Source organism: Mixophyes fleayi, chromosome 2 (genome assembly GCF_038048845.1).
Source record: "Mixophyes fleayi isolate aMixFle1 chromosome 2, aMixFle1.hap1, whole genome shotgun sequence".
Classification (NCBI taxonomy): Eukaryota; Metazoa; Chordata; class Amphibia; order Anura; family Limnodynastidae; genus Mixophyes; species Mixophyes fleayi.
In genome coordinates, this window is record NC_134403.1 from 19,067,147 (window position 1) to 19,089,425 (window position 22,279).

At 41.8% G+C, this 22,279-nt stretch overlaps 1 protein-coding gene across 2 annotated transcripts; it reads right to left on the reverse strand.

Annotated features, from left to right (window-relative positions):
• Window positions 1–1,611: 1,611 nt before the first annotated feature.
• On the reverse strand, window positions 1,612–8,587 carry KCTD14 (potassium channel tetramerization domain containing 14). 2 transcript variants are annotated; one of them, XM_075197909.1, is made up of 2 exons: window positions 8,442–8,587; window positions 1,612–2,569 (listed from the first exon to the last, which is right to left on the reverse strand). In XM_075197909.1, exons 1-2 carry the CDS (start codon window positions 8,475–8,477, stop codon window positions 1,898–1,900), a joined length of 708 nt encoding a protein of 235 aa, XP_075054010.1. In that variant the 5' UTR covers window positions 8,478–8,587; the 3' UTR covers window positions 1,612–1,897. The 2 variants fall into 2 exon arrangements, with proteins under 2 accessions (XP_075054010.1, XP_075054009.1); XM_075197908.1 differs by having other exon boundaries at window positions 8,421–8,587.
• Between the last annotated feature and the right edge of the window lie 13,692 nt (window positions 8,588–22,279).

The window sequence follows — 22,279 nt, forward strand, 5'->3', positions numbered from 1 at the left end:
CGACTGATAAATCAGGGCACTAGCATGAGACTCCAACCCCCCCCCCCCCCCTCCTCAATAGATACGTAACAGACCGTATAATTATCGCAGCTCGAGCCGTAATAGCTCAGCATTGGAAAAATCCAGTTGCCCCACCTCTTTCTAAAATCATAACCAACATTCAGAGACGTTATGACATGGAAACCGTTGGGTTCAAATACCAGACATCCATATCTACCCCCCTAGATTAAGTGGAACCCATGCAGACCATCGAGACTCGTTGTGCTCTCTCATACCAGCTTAAGGAAAACTAATATTCTTTCTGGCCAGTTCCTCTCGCTCATTTTTGTCTTTTTCTGTTATGTTTCCCCCCCCCCCACATTCTCCCTTGTTTAGTCATTCCTCATCGCATTTTGATGTTATCCCTTTATATTTGTTATTGTGTTTCTTAACAAATTTTGCACAAAACCTCAATAAAATTTATCAAGATAAAAAAAAATAGCAGCATTTGCATCATCAGACGTGACAAGTGCGTCTACATCCCCCACGGGGTAGGGCAGAGACGCGGCTTGGCAGTGTTAGTAGTATATGCTAAAGACGTATTTACTCTGTGCACAATGTAATGACACAAGAGAGTATTGTCTGGACAGTTAATTATAAACTTGGATTTTCAATATAAAATATAATTCACTACAAACATCTGGTTTTTTTTTCCCCATTTAAAAATCAAATGAGTCTTCTTTCCTGCAGTAGTCCAAATGGAGATTTCAGTTAATGAAAGTGAATAGACAGGCGCGACTTTATATAATATAGCAGCCACTATGCCAATGATTTAAGTAGTATCAGCTGGAGACGTATAAACCGTACAGACGTAGGTGTGCGCAGTACGGAAATGCGCCTTTCTTTAGGGTGGCCGCACATCCAGCACTAAAGGAACCTCACTGTGTGCAGAAGTCGCTGCTTAGTAAAAACAAGAAAACCATTCTAATATTTACATCATGATTTGGCCACTAGAGGCGCTGTTTACTCAGTAAAATGGCTAAATGGAAATTCATATAATCCGAGATGTGCATTTAGGGGGCTGTGTACCGTCAGACTACTTTAACCTCCAGAGTTGTTTCTTTTCTCTTCCCTCCATTATAAGAGCAGAGCAATCTGTATAGATATAGTTGTATCTAATGAAGAGACCTGACCATATCTGCTGCTACAACCAAACTTAATAATATAAACTAATCTTTTAATTGCAGGACAAACTACTAATTGCTTCAAATTGTACACTTCTTCTTTACATTCACATCATTCATTTAATAAGATGATTTGCAAATAATGGTTACTGACTTTCTGGTGGTAAAATAAGCATATAGTAAAACTGTTCCTAACCCATCTACTTGTGAGATGGAGATTTTGGCGGATATGTATTAAATGAAAGGAGAGCCGGATCACTCGCCTTGTGGCTAGATGTAGGCGAGCTGTGGCTCACCGCCTGCTGTGGAACTACAAGCAGCAGCATGCCTTGCCTTCCCGTGAGCTGGCCAGGCATGCTGTGACTTGTAGTGCTAGAACAGGTTTAGAGATCACCCATGAGCTAGACACAGAAAAACATTTTATAGCATGGCTCAAAAAACAAACAAACAAACAAAAAAAAAACTAAAGTACTGTAATTCATAACAGCCAATCAGATTACACCTTTGATCAGTAGGATATTAGCCAATATCGGATTGGTCGTTATAGGCTACAGTACCAAACACCCGATTATTAATTTATCCGTACACAAATAAATCAGTCATTTTGATTCTTATCATTATAAATAAAAGCGAAGGTTTAAGTTCTCAGTTGATATTTTGATGTTCCCGACAGGGGTAGTACGACCCATAGTTAGGTTCTCCTTCTCCTCCGACGGTCCGGTCTTAATATTTTTTTACCACCACGTGAATAAAAACTTGTAAAAAAAGTCATAGGATTTAAAACGAAATCCTTTGTCGGCCACGTGAGGCATGTACGACACCTTGTAGCCCTTCTCCTCAATGTCCACCTTTATACAGTCCAAGAGGTCGGAGATTCCCGGCGACGCCTTCCAAGGCCCAAACTTAACCACGGACTCCTTGTCCATATCGAGCGTGTTGAGCGCATCGTGGCACTTGGAGGCGTCCTCCTCGGTCCTCACCACGCACACGATGACATTGGAGTACCGCGAGGCCACCACCTCCGCCCTGGCTATGCGGATCATCACCTCGATATTCTCGCTGTAGTTGGGCACTCGGGCCAGGAACTGCTTCCTCCCAACCTGCTCCCCAAAGATCTCAGGGGTCTCCTCCAGCTTCTTCACTAGCGGCTGGATTTCGTAGAACAGGGCCTCCTTGTACACCTCCTGGATGCACTGAGTGGGCACTTGGCCGGTCCGCAGGTACTCCAGGATGTACGTAAAATGTTTCCCCTCTCTGTCGATGAAGTACCTCCCTGCCGAGTCTGTGCGGAGCTTCGGCTGCCCGCTGAACATCTCAAAGAGTTTGGAACTCTGGTACTTCTTCAGCGTTGCCAGCGTCGTGGTGTACACATCACCACCAATATTCAGCTGCACGATAGGGGACAACTGCAAGGGAGATGGAGAAATTCAGGCATTATTTCCAGGTTTCTCATAGAAAAGCCGATTTTTACTAAACTATACATACCCTCCTTCAACTTTTACTAAATTCATTGTTTTGGCTTTCTTGATTCTGTCTGTCTTTTTCACTAAAGTTTTTATATAATCTAGGCAGAGTAGTTTATTTTCCTTACCATCCGATACAAAACACAATTGGTCAATGAATGCAAAAATATCAAATATAAAAAGGGCAGAGCTATGCTAGGTCACATCCAAGGGTGACGGAAATAATCAACTGTCTAAACGATATCAAAATTTTAGTAATAAAAACTTATAAACATCCTGCAATGTCTAGTAAACACTGTAAGAGGCAATGTATAAACTAATAAATAAAGTTTATGAACATGGCAAACCAAGTGTCCTCAAACCCCCCCCAATATATATTATCAGGAACTGCCCAAAGAAATATAACAACGTTTGGCTCTCTTAGCAGACAATATGTAACCATATATCTCACAGGCCAGTAATTGCTGCCTTCCTACTTTTACTTTGTGTTGTTAATTTTGTTTACTTTGTGCATGTTTAAAAATGCAAAATAAGATGTTTTCACAACTTAAATCTACAATACAAGTTGAACCGATAAGTAAAATAGGTGATCACAAATGTCTATACAAATTCCCACTTGTGTAACATAAAATATTACATTACAGAAGTCTGTGTAGTAGCTGTTCACACCGAACGTTGGAAGGGTGTAAATAAATTACCTAAATCTTCCGACTGTGATATGACAATGCATCAAAACCCCAAATATCACTGTATATTAGGTATTGGCGTCTATAAACTGCGCTCAACAGGAAGTGACGTGTGACTTTCTGGGGTTCAGCAAACTCAATATATGGAAGCGCCAGTTGAAAAAGTGACAAATCATTTCCCCCAAAAATCTACACGTACTTTATTTTGTGAATAGAACAAGGAGCTGCTGCCTAAATAGCCACCTGCATTAGACTTTTGTTTTCCTAAAAACATATTAAGACAGCATTACACTAAGCATGAAGTCCGTAAACTATTTTCTAGGTTGTGAGCTCTTGTGATCAAGGGTCTCTGCACCACTCTACAAAAATATTGACCCTAGAGAGAAATATATAATAATATTATTGCTCAAATTCCAAGTAATCTGCTTGGCAGGGTATGCTGGTACTTGTAGTTCCACAGCAGCAGTAGAGCCACTGTGGCCTGTTCCAACGGGTGGAATTAGCCTTTGACAGCCCTGACAGTCTTTGCTAGCAGCAAGGAATGTTTCCTGGGAAATAGGATGTTGTCTTTCATTTATTTACAGTCGATGTTGCTTGTTCGGTGGCACTCAGGTGTATCCTCGTACGAGCGGACACAGATATTGCTGGGCTGTTAGGACTTTTCCCAACGTCAGGTGACTATTCAACAAATAACTTGGGTTTTTTTTGCATTTTCTTATACAAAGAAAATGAATTTTCCGCCATCAGTTAGAAGCCGTTGAGAAAGTTTCCACTTCCACGAGTGGCAATGAATGGCTGAGCGCCTCATTAAACGTACTATTGTGGTGTACTCACGGGAAAAGCATTCAACAAATATTACCAATGAGCTTTCTCAGAGCAATTGGACCCAGACACATGGTGTAAGTCTCCTCAGTCAGCCCTGTGTACATGGCGTTATTTGTTTTATACAAAGCTGCAAGTAGATATTTTCTCTTTCTGGGGCTAAATGTAACAATTTATAGAGATCTATAATACACAGCCTCGTAGTTCTCTTGCAGAGCTTCCTTGTTGCATTCTGGGCCCACTCTAAACCACAGAAGCTTCATGGATTTTGATTGTGTGAAATTAATTTTAGATGCTTTTGAACACTATATAATATAAAACACTAAATGATGCACGGCTATCCGCCCTGTGTCCCCCACCTGTCCCCCGTCCAATCCCCTCTCCCCCGTGTCCCCCACCTCTCCCCTCTCCCCCATCCTCTCCCCTTTCCCCTGTATCCCCCACCTCTCCCGTGTGTCCCCCCTTTCCCATGTCCCCCAACTCTCCCCTGTCCAATCCCCTCTCCCCCGTGTCCCCCACCTCTCCCCTCTCCAATCACCTCTCCCCCGTGTCCTCCATCCTCTCCCCTTTCCCCTGTATCCCCCAACTCTCCCCTGTCCAATCACCTCTCCCCTGGTTCCCTTCGCCTTTCCCCAATGTCTCCTCCGTGTGTCTTCATCTCTCCCTTCCAGCTCTCTGTGTGCCAGAGGTACATGTCATTACATGCGATTCTTTTACCCACCTTTTTATGTGTGTTATAAGCAATAACAATCTGACTGTATAAAATACAGCCATTATAATCATGCTAGCTGCTCTGCAGCAATAGTGTTGAAGATCACATACATATATATTTGCCAAGTAGCCTGTATTTTCAATTAAAGGAATATAATCACTCGCCGCTCCTTGTTGACAGGTAGGAGATTCACTGCCTACAATTCCCTGCGAATTCCTGAAGTGGAGTGAATCTGTTCTACTAGGTCAGGCCTGGCCAACCTCTGGCTCCCCAGGTGTTGTGAAACTACAAGCCCCAGCATCCTCTGCCAGTAGATAGCAAGGCGATTGCTGGCAGGGCATGCTGGGACTTGTCGTTTTATAACACCCAGAGACACACAGCTTGGCCAAGTCTGTACTAGGTGGATGACACATAGTACTGCTGAGCCTGTACTAACTCTTGCTTACTAAATCATTATGTTATTAAATATCAACAAAAACATATTCTGTGTGGTTAAATTGAAAAATGTTATATAGATATGAATTCAGCTAAGAATTATATTCCACACCAAAATCTCTCGCAAATATCAGGCTGACGCAACAAGTAACAGTCAGGAAACAATCCCTAACTAATACTCCACACCAGATACTACTGATCAAACTGATATTGTCCACAGGTAAATCTCCATTCACCTTTATCCCAAATCTAACAGAATATTCCATTAGTGATTACTCTCATTCAGTGGTGGATTTCTGACTGCAGCATCCTAACATAGACGGTTTGATAATTGTTATAAATATCAATATAAAATTAACACATATGTAACAAATTCAGCCCACTGTTGAATGACAGATCACTGCTATCAGGTATGATCTTTGATCAGCAGACATAATCCTTAGTTATACTGCTCCGTTCTCGTTACAATCTCTGTAAATGTTGTTCCCCACACTCAGATTAATTGTTCACAGCTTCCCAGATCTGACCGTATGTTTAACAGGTAAATCACTGATCGGTGGTCGTCTGACTGGACTCCAGCACCAGAAAACTGATGGTTGATAGCTGTCAAGGATTGTAACCCTTCAGCCCACTACAATCTCGTCCAGCTAATATCACTGACTGGCAGACCGGGGATGGAAGCAGATCTGATTATACAATTGGCTGAATAGGATACAGTATAAAGTGGAATTCATTTTAAAACAGTAGAGAATAGTTGTTCTCCAAAATAAAAACAAAACAGAAAAATCTTGACATATTGCCATGGTAAAGGCTGAAGACAATGGGCCATCGTTGTCTCTCCTATTTGCGCCCATCGTTGGATTGGTGCAAGTAGGAGACAAGGATGGCAACAGGGGCAGACCCTCCCCATCTTCCCCCTACACTTTTGAGCTGAACGTACACTAGGATGGGCAATCTCATGCATGAATGAGGATTCACTTCAAGTCCTCCTCAGCTCACGAGACGTATATCTGCTTTTGACGCACATTTTGCGCAGTGGGTCAATTAAGTTCCCATCTTCAACCTCTAAATATGATCTTTGCTGTGTATAGAGACACGTGTGTATCACGCCTCTGCATGAAACAATTCACACATGCAACATGTTTTCCGAGCACATCAGACTTCCTGCCTGCAAATCTCTAACACACACAGGTTAAGATGCTGATAACAATGAACCGAGTTACAGGATAACACACAGTGTCAGACATCTTAAGATCTCTCATGGTCACGGAATCAATGTCAGATTTGTTTGTGTATTCTCAATAAAATAATTTTTTTTGTATATTTACTCTTCAAAAAAAAGTTTTAGAAGTCACCAAGTCTGCCGAGCAGCAATGCTTCATCAGGACTGTCTGTATTGTATGGGCAGCACTGTGGCTCAGTGGTTAGCACTTCTGCCTCACAGCGCTGGGGTGATGAGTTTGATTCCTGACCATGGCCTTATCTGTGTGGAGTTTGTATGTTCTCCCCGTGTTTGCATGGGTTTCCTCCGGGTGCTCCGGTTTCCTCCCACACTCCAAAAACATACTAGTAGTTTAATTGGCTGCTATCAAAATTGACCCTAGTCTGTGTGTGTGTATGTGTATGTTAGGGAATTTAGACTGTAAGCTCCAATGGGGCAGGGACTGATGTGAGCGAGTTCTCTGTACAGCGCAGCCAATACAAACAGACATGCCACCATGGTAGCCCCCAAATGCACGTGTGGGCCTGTACTGGTCACATATGTAGAAAACGAACATTTGTGCTGTAATTTACACTTTTCAGATATGACCTTTAGTGACTGCAAAACACTATATCAACCAACAAACTGATCTGCAGGCGCTGGAAGTTTACAATAATAGATCATTCTGATGACACAACAGGAGAGATGTTGCCAGAGATCAGGATTTACGAGACATGACCAACAGCGATTGGCAAATCTGATTTGAAGGGCCGTAACTAGAGGTGTGCAAGAGGGGCGGCTGCCCAGGGCGCAAAACTGAAGGGGGGCACAGTTTATGAATATTTTAGGTTCATTTGGTTAAAATTGAGGGCTGGGGAGGGGCAGCAGATGTCCTTCTCGCCTCAGGCTCTAAAATTTTAATTTATGGATCTGCTGCTTTGCAAACAATGGTAGAAAAGAACTTTACTTTCCCCACAAATAGCAATTATAGCATCAAGAGGAAGTGTGAGATGGTTATCTGTGCCAGAAAAATGTTGATCGTTTAATAGCTGCCAAAACGGCAGTTCAAGGATTCAGTTTAGAGTAGAAGTATGCAACCAGTGAGGCTGGTGTGGAACTACAAACCCCAGCATACACTTACAGCCAAATGAATTGTACTTCAACCATAGTTGGATCACCCCAGGTTGACAGAGGCTTAGCTAAAGGAAATGCACTAGAGCTGACATTGTACAGAGATGGATCTTGAAAGACTGTCCGGTTAGTCTCAACAATAAACTTATTTAAGGGTAAGAAGTCAGAACACAGCCTCTGAGAAATTAACATGTATACCCCCCCCCCCCGACCCCCCATTGTAAATATTTGCACTGACTTTTTTACAAATCTACTAATGTTGTGCATTATTTTTTGCTAACGCAGTTACTTAATATACAATATTTCATGAATATAGAATAGTATTAACAATTGAAGAGGTTCCAAGATTTTAGGAAATGGGCTCACAGATAACACACAGTCCCAAATGCTCTCTGCTGTGTGTCCTGTTGTAATGTCAGGAGTAACTATGTCACATTTTGACAGTTTTCTATTTTATTGTCATTTTTTACCGTCATGCAAATGTCACCATTTGGGGAAAAACAGGTCCCAGCTTGCCTTGCATTACTTACTGTTCCCCATAGAGCTGAAATATTATACTATTTAGCAGAATGGTAGACAGAACCCTAGTCACATGAGCTTACAGTCTAGAAAATACTCCATAGACTACCGAGCTAGTGTATCTGTGCCTGAATAATATGCATTAAGAGATTATAGGAAAGTCTAAACCTAAGTAGCTGTATATGCAGCAAATGCACAACAGCAGCTGCCTCCCAGCAGGTGCAGAGGCTCCAGCCGCTGGGGCCCCGGGTGGCCGGGCTGTGGGGGCCCCGGGGAGGGGATACTCACACTCTGCAGAGAGCTGGTCACCTGTTTCCCGGTGCTCTTATGCTCGATGACGCTCATCCTGCCCCGGGATCTGTCTGCAGCGTCTGCTACCTCCTGTAATACCGGAGACCCACAGACCACAGGAGAGGGGAGACTGCCTCTCACCCGACCAGCCCTCACCTCACCCGGACCGCCCACACCTGAGGGCGTCTGTGGGGTGTGACTGCCTCCAGCGGAAGTGCTCAGTCACCCAGTGTAACAATATATACAGAGTATTATCATATATACACCTGTATATACCTGGTATAGTGTTATATATACAGTGTGATACACCTGTCCATACATAGTATAGTGTTATATATACAGTGTGATACACCTGTCCTCACATAGTATAGTGTTATATATACAGTGTGATACACCTGTACTCACATAGTATAGTATTATATATACAGCCTGATACACCTGTCCTCACATAGTATAGTGTTATATATATAGTGTGATACACCTGTCCTCACATAGTATAGTATTATATATACAGCCTGATACACCTGTACTCACATAGTATAGTGTTATATATATAGTGTGATACACCTGTCCTCACATAGTATAGTGTTATATATACAGTGTGATACACCTGTCCATACATAGTATAGTGTTATATATATACAGTGTGATACACCTGTCCTCACATAGTATAGTGTTATATATACAGTGTGATACACCTGTCCATACATAGTATAGTGTTATATATATATATAGTGTGATACACCTGTCCTCACATAGTATAGTATTATATATACAGTGTGATACACCTGTCCTCACATAGTATAGTGTTATATATACAGTGTGATACACCTGTCCTCACATAGTATAGTGTTATATATGCAGTGTGATACACCTGTCCTCACATAGTATAGTGTTATATATACAGTGTGATACACCTGTCCTCACATAGTATAGTGTTATATATATATAGTGTGATACACCTGTCCTCACATAGTATAGTGTTATATATACAGTGTGATACACCTGTCCTCACATAGTATAGTGTTATATATATATAGTGTGATACACCTGTCCTCACATAGTATAGTATTATATATACAGCCTGATACACCTGTCCTCACATAGTATAGTGTTATATATACAGCGTGATACACCCGTCCATACATAGTGTATAGTGTTATATATACAGCGTGATACACCTGTCCTCACATAGTATAGTGTTATATATACAGTGTGATACACCTGTCCATACATAGTATAGTGTTGTATATACAGCCTGATACACCTGTCCTCACATAGTATAGTGTTATATATACAGCCTGATACACCTGTACTCACATAGTATAGTATTATATATACAGCCTGATACACCTGTACTCACATAGTATAGTATTATATATACAGCCTGATACACCTGTACTCACATAGTATAGTATTATATATACAGCCTGATACACCTGTACTCACATAGTATAGTGTTATATAAATAGTGTGATACACCTGTCCTCACATAGTATAGTGTTATATATACAGTGTGATACACCTGTCCATACATAGTATAGTGTTATATATAGTGTGATACACCTGTCCATACATAGTATAGTGTTATATATAGTGTGATACACCTGTCCTCACATAGTATAGTGTTATATATACAGCCTGATACACCTGTACTCACATAGTATAGTATTATATATACAGCCTGATACACCTGTACTCACATAGTATAGTGTTATATATATAGTGTGATACACCTGTCCTCACATAGTATAGTGTTATATATACAGTGTGATACACCTGTCCTCACATAGTATAGTGTTATATATACAGTGTGATACACCTGTCCTCACATAGTATAGTGTTATATATACAGCCTGATACACCTGTCCTCACATAGTATAGTATTATATATACAGCCTGATACACCTGTACTCACATAGTATAGTGTTATATATAAAGTGTGATACACCTGTCCTCACATAGTATAGTGTTATATATACAGTGTGATACACCTGTACATACCTGGTATAGTGTTATATATAGTGTGATACACCTGTCCTCACATAGTATAGTGTTATATATACAGTGTGATACACCTGTCCTCACATAGTATAGTATTATATATACAGCCTGATACACCTGTACTCACATAGTATAGTGTTATATATACAGTGTGATACACCTGTCCATACATAGTATAGTGTTATATATATACAGTGTGATACACCTGTCCTCACATAGTATAGTATTATATATACAGTGTGATACACCTGTCCTCACATAGTATAGTGTTATATATACAGTGTGATACACCTGTCCTCACATAGTATAGTGTTATATATACAGTGTGATACACCTGTCCTCACATAGTATAGTGTTATATATACAGTGTGATACACCTGTCCTCACATAGTATAGTGTTATATATACAGTGTGATACACCTGTCCTCACATAGTATAGTGTTATATATACAGTGTGATACACCTGTCCTCATATAGTATAGTGTTATATATACAGTGTGATACACCTGTATATACCTGGTATAGTGTTATATATACAGTGTGATACACCTGTCCTCACATAGTATAGTGTTATATATACAGTGTGATACACCTGTATATACCTGGTATAGTGTTATATATACAGCGTGATACACCTGTCCTCACATAGTATAGTGTTATATATACAGTGTGATACACCTGTCCTCACATAGTATAGTGTTATATATACAGTGTGATACACCTGTCCTCACATAGTATAGTGTTATATATACAGTGTGATACACCTGTCCTCACATAGTATAGTGTTATATATAGTGTGATACACCTGTCCTCACATAGTATAGTGTTATATATACAGTGTGATACACCTGTCCTCACATAGTATAGTGTTATATATACAGTGTGATACACCTGTCCTCATATAGTATAGTGTTATATATACAGTGTGATACACCTGTATATACCTGGTATAGTGTTATATATACAGTGTGATACACCTGTCCTCACATAGTATAGTGTTATATATACAGTGTGATACACCTGTATATACCTGGTATAGTGTTATATATACAGCGTGATACACCTGTCCTCACATAGTATAGTGTTATATATACAGTGTGATACACCTGTCCTCACATAGTATAGTGTTATATATACAGTGTGATACACCTGTCCTCACATAGTATAGTGTTATATATACAGTGTGATACACCTGTATATACCTGGTATAGTGTTATATATACAGTGTGATACACCTGTCCTCACATAGTATAGTGTTATATATACAGTGTGATACACCTGTCCATACATAGTATAGTGTTATATGTACAGTCTGATACACCTGTCCATACATAGTATAGTGTTATATATACAGCCTGATACACTTGTATATACATAGTATAGTGTTATATGTACAGTGTGATACACCTGTCCTCACATAGTATAGTGTTCTATATACAGTGTGATACACCTGTCCATACATAGTATAGTGTTATATATACAGTGTGATACACCTGTCCATACATAGTATAGTGTTATATATACAGTGTGATACACCTGTCCATACATAGTATAGTGTTATATATACAGTGTGATACACCTGTCCATACATAGTATAGTGTTATATATACAGTGTGATACACCTGTCCATACATAGTATAGTGTTATATATACAGTGTGATACACCTGTCCATACATAGTATAGTGTTATATGTACAGTGTGATACACCTGTCCATACATAGTATAGTGTTATATATACAGTGTGATACACCTGTCCATACATAGTATAGTGTTATATATACAGCCTGATACATATGAAATAAAGATATACTATATGGACAAAAGTATTTGGACGTTTGACCATTACACCGACGGGGACTGTAATGACATTATATATAAATACATATACTTTACTATCGAGTTGGTCCCACTTTTGCAGTGATAACAGCTTCCACTCTTCTTGGAAGGCTTTCCACAAGACGTTGTAGTGTTTCTGTGGGATTTTGTGCCCATTCATTCTGTAGAGCATTTATGAGGTCACGCACTGATGTTGGACAAGAAGGTCTGGCTCACAATCTACGTTCCAGTTTATCCCAAAGGTTTTCAATGGTGTTGAGTTCAGGGCTCTGTGCGGTCCAGTCAAGTTCTTCCACACCGAACTCATCAAACCATGTTTTGTAGTCCTTGCTGTGTGCACTGGGGCAAAGTCCTGATGGAATAGAAAAGGGCCTTCCCCAAACTGTTGTCACATATTTGGAACCATAGCATTGTCCAAAATGACTTGGTATGTTGAAGCATTACAGTTGACTGTGAAATATCCAGCAGGGATGAAAGTTTACGAACCGTCTTATTGCAAAGGTGGCTTCCTATCACAGTACCACGCATCCTATCACAGTACCAGGCATCCTATCACAGTACCAGGCATCCTATCACAGTACCACGCATCCTATCACAGTACCAGGCTTCCTATCACAGTACCAGGCTTGAAGTCACTGAGCTCTTCAGAACAATTCATTTTGTATCACAAAATGTTTGCAAATGCAGACTGCATGGCTAGGTGCTTGATTTTATACACCTCTGGCAACGGGTCTGATTGAAACCCCTCAATTCAATAATTAACAGGTGTGGTCAAATACTTTTGTCCATATATTGTTTGTGCTGCTAGTTTACAGGTTGGCGTAAAAGCAAAAATCCACTTAAAATAAAGTACCATAGAGTTCCTCCTTGAAGTATACTCTAGGACTATACTTATCTGTATCATATATATATATATTTATTTATAATTTAATGTAATATTAGTGCATGTAGCTAATACTCTAGATAGTGTAAAACACTAAGGAGTAAATTTATCAAGCTGTGGGCTAAGAAAAAGTGGAGATGTTGCCTATAGCAGCTAATCAGATTCTAGTTATCATGGATCGTGGTCCCAGCTTTTAGGGTGCGGGATGGATCTTGGTCCTCCAGTCTGAAGAATTCTTGGGTGTTGTTCGTGCTCTTCGTATTTACGTCAAACAAACTTCGGCCATTCACAAGATGCATTCTCTCTTTGTGCTGAAGGCACATAAGAGGGGATGGTCGGCTACTAAGCAGATCATTTCCAGGTGGATCACATCCCCCATTAGGCAGTCCTATGTCATGACAGATCCACCTGTGCCTATCCGTATTCCCGCCCATTCCACCAGCTTGTTAGATGATTCTTCGGCTGCACAAAATGGAGTTTCAGCGGATCAGCACTGTGGAGCGGCCACCTGATCTTCTGTCCATACCTTTACCAGAATAATGTTTTTGCATCCTCGCACGCCAGTTTTGGCCGCAATGTTTTGTGAGCCGGGCTATCTGAGCGGTCCCTCCCTCAGGGGGCTGCTTTAGAACGTCCCCATAGTAGCTTTGTCTCCAGATAGGATGAAAGAGAAGGGAGGATTGTTATACTTACGATAAATCCTTTTCTCTGAGTCCATCTGGGGGACACTGCATTCCCGCCCTTCTGCTATTTTCTGGGTTGTCTAACCCTTGGGGCTTTATAAATACACTGAGGATGCAGGGGGTTGCAGAGGGGAGGATTCTGTCTTTAGGTTAAACATGTAACTAACTGTTTAAGTGCCAACTCTTAGCTCCCCTTATACAACCCCATGGTAGCAGTGTACCCTAGATGGACTCAGAGAAAAGGATTTATCGTTAGTATAAAAATCCTCCTTTTTATGGAAAAATTTAAGTTATCCTATTTGGTCAGATGAATCATTGTGACATATGGGTGGAAATGAGCTAAGCAGATCTGGCCGTTCTGCAGAGATTGACATAGATCATTAATGTTTCTGGTGCCCTCTGTTGTTTCGGGAAAAGTGAAGAGTTATATCTTTCCCTGTATCTGTAGGAATGTTACACGTGTTCTCGGTGTAATAGAGAGGGGCACGGCGTTGAGATCCTCTCCAGGTCTCAGTATCTATCACTGAGAATGTATTATTTTGTTCTCAGCTTTCCCTAACCTGATTTTCTGGCTGTTTAAATAAATGACATAGACCAGATTGGCAGCTATTAAAGAATGTTGGTATGTACCGTAGTGTGGTTGATTGCAAACTGAAATTATCCACCGGTAATTAAGGGAACGGAAAGTATCATCCGCATGGTAGGATGTGTTATTATTAGTTGGTGTCAGGTGGCGTCTCCGCGCTCTCCACAGGCGCCGTAGGCAGACACCTTCTCTCCGTAATCCTCGTCCTGTTGCCTAGCAGCAGAACTCTATATCTACTCACCTGTCTGCAGCCAGCATGTCTAAACTGCCTAAATCTCCCTAACCCAATCAGGAGGCTCATTAGGGTATATAAGGCAGCCTCTGACACATGTCTAGTGCCAGAGTATTGCTTCTTCCAGCTCCAGCATTGTTGTTCCTGTGTTACTCCTGTGTATTGACTCCTTGGCTATTGTTTGACTTCTCTTCCGGAACATCCTTTGTTCTTCGCTGCCCGCACTGGTTTTGACCCTTGGACTGTTCCTGACTACGATTTGCCTTCTCTCCGTTGTACTGTGCTCCTCTGGTTTCGACTCGGCCTGTTTGACTACTCTCCATTCACTGCACTGGTAACTATCTGGGAGAACCGCGACCTGCGCATCACATGCAGCAAAGCCCAAACCTCCTTGCGGGGGGTCTCTGGCGAACACCGGTGGTGCGTTAGACTCCGCGCCTCCCTGTTTAGTTGTGCTAATACCAGTCAGTGATATTGCTAGTGAAAGGCGTGACAGTTGGTTTAACCTGTACCTGGCTGGAGATCATGTTTCAGGATGGGGTAAGGCCAGTGCTAAAATTAGGGGAATCTAGTGTCGAAGTCGTATAATTGGATGAACGAAAGTATATTGGTTTAATATTGGTTTGCCGTGCAATTGCGATCCGTACGCCACGTAACACGTGGCGTGGTGCGATCGCACATTAAAATACGCACGCACACACTCGCATTACAACATTTAGTTATCTATATAATTCGTATTCATATTGGTACCGTTGCACTGTAATTTATGAGCAGATAATATTTGGTTTATTAGTAGTATATATATACATATATATATATAATGATTATACGTACGCTTCAGTGATATATATGGTTCAGGTTGTGGGAAAGGTGGCATGTCTGGTATCATACTGAAACCCTATTCATTAGCAGCTGTCCGGTGCAGTCGGCGAAGAGATCGCACATTGCATACTTTAGTTATTGATATTAGGGAATAATCCTTTGTATGATGCTGGCTATGAAAGGAGCAGACCCCCTGGAGAGACGACCCCCACCTTTGGATTCCTTAGATTGAATCAACCTATGATCTGTTTACCCTGGACCCACCCAACGTCTGGACCTATAGAAACAATCTACGTCATCTCTATTGTTCACTGTGTAACACTGTACTGTATATAATCATAGCTGCACACCCCCTGGCTCTCAGTCAAATCTGACACAGTATTCTAACAGATATACTGTCCACCAGGTCCCGTGGGTGCGCAACAAGCGCATGCGATAGCATTGGTATGTATTTATCTTTTGGTATTGGCTGTACTGTACTTTATCATAATATAATAATGTATTGAATTGTTGACTATTTACATCTGCTAAAATAAATCACTTTGTGCGTTAGAAACACAATACAATCGCTTGGGCAATGCTTATTTGAAAACGATAAATATACTTTAATACTAGGCAGTAGCCTAGGGTGCCAGTAGTTAGGGAGCACCCTTTGGCTACGGCTCCTCAATGTCAGTGTTACACAGTGATGTCGCAGTCCAGCGTCACACTGCCAGTCTGAAGTGCAGTGAATGATGCCCCAAACTCTCATCCGCTAAGAAAAGAAGGGATGAGGGGAGTCCCACTTCCGAGGTGTTGCACCAGCCCTGTATAGGATACCAGCCAATTATGTGGTGCGCACATCTAATCCTGGGGCACCATTGTTGACCAGGATTTCCCTGCCGCTGCTAAGACCTCCCGGCCATTCGCAATAATTCTTACAATATGGTCAGGATTTTCCATTCCCTTTAAATTGAGTTTGCAACAATACTTCTCACTAAGTGGTGGCTTACCAAAATCAGCAGACACAAGCCAAAATAAGGCTGCGGCTCTTCCCATCAAGTGCCGCAGCCACCCTTACAAAACTCCCTCTCTGCAAACCAATCATTACAAAATGCTAACAAAAGATAGAGGAATACTCAAGAACGCAGCGTCTAAAACTCCCTTCGATACCCATAAAAATGAAAAAGTTATCCTTGCTTTATCTTAAATATAATAAAAGTTTTACAATTGGTCTGATAACAAATTTAGAGCGTACCTCTAGCAATTACTGGGCATGTTCATACGCGTTGGCAGTACAGCGCCATTTTGGCGAGTGGGGCCCTGGGAGGGTGGACCAGCAACGGTGGTCCCTCCCCAAATTTTGCAGTGGGCCCCAGCATGTTCTGTCCCTGAAAATAGGTGATGACATGTTTTAAGTTTCAAAAGCATTCTTAGGGCTAGATTTACTAAACTGGTTTGGTAAAGTGGAGATGTTGCTATAGCAACCAATCAGATTCTAGCTTTCATTTATTTAGTACATTCTACAAAATAACAGCTAGAATCTGATTGGTTGCAACATCTCCACTTTTTCAAACCTGCAGTTTAGTAAATATACCCCTTAGACTGTAATGGCTAGAACAAGCCCTAAGCTCTCCCATCCTATTCTTAATGCAATTTTCATGGCTTAGATAGCATCTGAAAAACCCATCAACATCGATTAGGTGTGAACCCGCCCTGTGACACTAACACACTGTAAGGATTGTAATTTAAGTCATCCAGTTCAGATCCTTCCATGGTGTCGCCCCCTGCTGTTATGATAGGTAAAATACAACACTTGTTGTCTCAGAGACCAGATAGAATATAATGTTGGCATCTTTATCACCTTGGAGAATAAGGTAATTTCCTCCGCTGCTTTGTCCTTGTGTTGCTTTTGCTCTCACTGCATTAAGGATTGATTTCCTGATCTAAAAAACTGTCAGTAGCATCTCACATAATGTAAGTCCGCCTAGAGCAGACAACATAGAATGTGGGAATAGTACTAAGCAGCTAAAGTATCACCTTCTCCAAATCTATGAGGGGTGAGAGCAGATATGAGAGAGCCATCGTCAAGTAGCTGAGTGGTGACATCAGCACCCCCCTAAGTGAGACAGGACAGTAGTGGCTCAGTATGCGGTATCAGATCTAACTTTGTAAAAACATACATATTGTTTTAATCGTAATGTGCTAATGATAGGTTGGTCTGTGTTACGCCCACAGAAGTAGCCGACCTATCAGTTAGGATTAGCACAGGCTTTCTCCAAGGTGCGGAGTCTAACGAACCCAATGGTCTTCACCAAGAACCGCCGCAAGGTGGTATGAGCGTTGCCTCTGGAGGTTCGCAGGTCGTAGCCCCCTGATGTAATAGGATAGAGGTGAGAGGTTGCAGTAGGCAACGTAGTCAGAGATCCAAAGTCTACAATCAGGAAGTACGGTACAGAAGGGACATCCAAGCCGTAGTCAGAGTAGCCGAGGTCTGGTACAATATCAGACTGCGCGATACAAAGGAGATATCAGGAGCCGGTGTCAGGAGGAGAAGCCAAGGTCAAACACAGGAATCAAACCAGAGAGCATGGTGCCAAGGGTAATCCAAAAACGTAGTCAGGCAGCAAGGTCATACACAGGGGGGCAGAAAAGGCACAAGGCTCAAGAATTCACTGGGAACAAGGAAAAGCTGCTGGGAGCAGGAGTCAGACACTTGACAGGAACTGTTGCTCTGACACAGATTCTGTGTCAGTGCTGAACTAAATACAGGGGCAAGGGGATTCCCACCTTGTGGTCACATGACCGCAGTGCCGAGGGCCACTCACCCGGATGTTGGGTAGCGCACGCGGCAGCGGGACGGGAGCAGGATTGTGGCACAGGTAAGTTCCTTACAGCCTGTCTGTAATCTACCATCACTGAATGTGCTCATAGCTGCCAACATACATATATGATTGTACATTCTATACCAGGGATCGGCAACCCGTGGCATGCGAATCAGTTTGATCTGGCACGCCGGAGCGGCTTCACTAACGCAGCCAAAGACCTAGCAGGTTCCACTGCGGAACTGAAGCCGTTTATGCCGACTCCAGATGTGAGTCATACATAAGAAAACAGCTGCCTACACATGGTTCAAACTGAATCAGGGGCCACTACTGTGTCTGGTATAATATGAATTGGGGGCACTACTGTGTGCCATAATATGAACTGAGGGCACTGCTATGTGGCATAATATGAATGTTTATTTGCTGGTCCAATTACTATTAATAAGAGATGCTCACTGACGCCCGTGAACTGGTTTTGGTTTTGTATCTGGATTAGCTTCAAGGGTGGTTTTGCTAAAACCAAAACTACCCTCATGTGTTTTGGTTTTGGTTTTGTATTTTTTAAAATCACATAATTTTTTTTTGTTCCTACATTATTATTAACCCCAATAACACTAATTTCAAGTCATTTGCAGTCAAATTTGACCACCTCACAGATCACAATAGTATTTTCATACACTTTGGGACAAATACTGCAGCGACCTGGCTGGATGGTAAGCGACAGAGCAATGACACAAACACACGGCAGTTCCTAGCACATCTAGGACACATTTCCACACAGCAGTGGCAGAAAAGAAAAATGGGGGTCCGCCCTCCCTCGCTATGTTGGATCTTAAAAAGGAATCCAAAACTTGCGAGATCCGACGACGTCACAATGACGTTTTGCCTCGTTTTCAATTCCGAGGCAGTTCCTTGGTACTGGGATCCCCTAAGTTCGGGTGTGTTTGGTTCTCGAGGAACCGAGCCTGAGCATCTCTACTATTAATATTGTCATGGCGGAGAAACTGTCCTCATTTTAACAAAGCAACATCACTATAGGCCCATCTCTATCGATCCCACCCAAAAAATCTTGACTCTCCCATACAAATCAGGACTGTTGGAGACAGGTGCTGTGTTTGTCTGTTATTAGTATCTGCTGATTCACATCACGAAGGGACAGAAACTTGTATCAGTAAATATTATCCTAAGACGTGTTGTCTACGATGCCCTCTGACATTTCAGATTATCTTTGTCTGACTCACCTGTAACTGAGCTCTCAGAGAATTCATACCGCAGAAGGTGAAGCGTTTTAATATGAAGACCGAGATGAGATTTCACCTCAGCTTGTTAATGCCTCAGGAATCTATGTAGTGTTTACTTTAAGGGAATGGCTGAGCATTGCTTTCCAGCATAGAAGACTGCACATGACTTACTGAGGCCACTTTCTCGGCCCTAGAAAGCAGAAAATAAATTATCTTTTCATATCAAATCTTTATACAGTGAAAATAAGGGTATTGTATCCAATTTCTATGGATATTTCTCTTTATTTGGGTTAATGTAATTGAAAGACAATTTATATGTTTAATATAATAGCACCAGACTGGGGGGTCTATTTATTAACACCCTGTTACATTGCAGATTTTCTACTACTGCCTATCACAGCAGCAGAAAATTTTCGGCCAATATTTCAAGAAAATGGCACCGGGACGGCTGAGCGATACTGGCCGGCTGTAGTCAGAGCGGAAGTGCATACTTGCCAACTCTCCCTGAATGTCAGGGAGACTCCCTGAACTAGGGATGATCTCCCTCACTCCCTGAAGAGTCTGGCATTCTCCCTGATGCTGAGCCAGTACAAGACGTGGTTGGATTCGCCATCTGTGGCATGATGACACAGTTCAGAAATTGTGTCCTATGTCCATGTATTGATGCCTATGGAGATGGCCATTTTCATGGAGACCAATATTTAATCAAAGACTGACAGGCAAGACAACATGACTTCAGTAATGGAGACAAAAAGGTAAAAGACACTTCAGTCTCTAGAGATTCATTAGCTGCTTTTATTTAACGCATAGTTGGCTACTCTCAGGAATGTCCAGGAGACTCCCGCATTTCTGGGAGACCTCCTGGGCTCCCGGCAGAGCAGGGCAACCTCCCACTTCTCGCCCCTGCAATAGATAAGTGGTGGGGAACGGGGCTTAATGACACAAATATCGTGCCATGTTAGCCCCACCTCCTGCTGTAATTGGCCAAAATTGTGACAATAATTTCGGGGGCAGGCCCAAAATGACGCAATTCATCAAGCCCCCCCAACGCGCCAGGATCTCCCTGAAGCCAACGAGGAAAAGTTGGCAAGTATGTGGCAGTGTAAACCAGGACTTGGGGTTCTAGCTCCAAATTTGGAAGATAAATAATAAAGTTAAGAAAAAAAAAGACAGAAGAAAACTTTATTTAAAACACAAACAAACTGAAAAAAAAAAATGCTTTATTTTAATATTTTTTAAGTATTTTTTAATTCCTGGGGCTGACCACCAGCTATTGCCATGTTCGGGATGCGTAGCACAAGCATCAAGGCACCTTTTAAATTGTACCTATCACCTGCACACAGTAGAGGCAGACATTTTGTGGGCGAACCCAATACTTAGCATTACAATTCCACACCTCTAGAGATTTAACAGTGCAAATCGGGACATAATAAACCCCACCGTATGTCATCCAAACCCCATTCCACCCAAACTACTGCCACATTTAATAGATGCCAGACCCACTCTCTCCGACAAACCCCAACCTCTCAAACTATATATATATATAGGATGAATGGTTGCTAACGGGCTCGCTCCCACCGTTGCATCCTAAAATTTCAGAAGTAACATAATATATTTCTAATGGACTTAAGTTACGCACGCTACCAGTACAGTATTGTTAAAAAGGCGACACATGCAAAATGCGTTAAAATTCTATAACCAATTTAATGCACACATTTCCTGTGAACGAGCACTTAGGGAGGAATTCAATTGGCCACATTACTGTTAAAAGTATTGCGACCTGCGCATTATTAGTTATTACGCTAATAGCGTGCGTAATTACCGTTATTACGGTAGTTCTAACGCCAGCTTTTTGCTCGCAGCTCCCTGAAAGCCGGGTTAAAACTACTGTAATAATGGTAATAGTTTTAGCGAGGCGGTACTTCGGGGGGAATTGAATTCCCATCTTAGGGTCTGCCAATTGGGACAGTCCCACAAAAAGGTCTATTTGGAAATATACCCTTCACTAGGCACTACTGATCTCACAGAGGTATGAGACTTGACGTACCTCCTGCCTCTGATGTCACAAGTTCCACATTTACATAAACATTAGTTCAACTTGCAAAAACCTTGTGCAGGTGACTGTACATTTTAAACATACTGTACTTTATCGTTTATACATCCGAGAGAATAGGACCAAAGGGTGAGAATCACCTAACATGCAAAAACAGGGATTGTATTGTGCAGTTGGCTCATATTGAAAAGTAGGGACAGATCTAGCGCCAAATATGTAAAACATGGGATTGTCCTTAGATATTAGGGAAAAGTGGCAGCTATGTGAATACAGATATATTTATACATACTGGCACGTCCAGTCTGGATGCAAGATGTGCCATGTCCCCTTGGCATGTAGGCAGACTGCACCCAGTGTGATATGGGGGTGCCGTAATCTGTCGACTTACGTCCCCACAGTCAGGAGACAACCGCACACGTGTCATCATGCATCATGTGTATTTCATGTGTCCGGTTTAACATGCCTCATCTGGTACACTTTGTAAGCCAGATACAAGGTATAATATTTCATAATGCACAAAGACTGGACCTAGTTCCCAGCTACAGAAACTGGTGTCCCCGATTCCCCAGCATGCACAGGACCAGCCTGGAGATTCCAGGTAAATGTGTTTCCTTGTGTCAATACGACACGTTACTCCACCCTGTGCTTTGCAGAACGGTTCAGGTTACACCCATCGGATATCACAGTGACACCTTCTCCCGTGTAACAAAA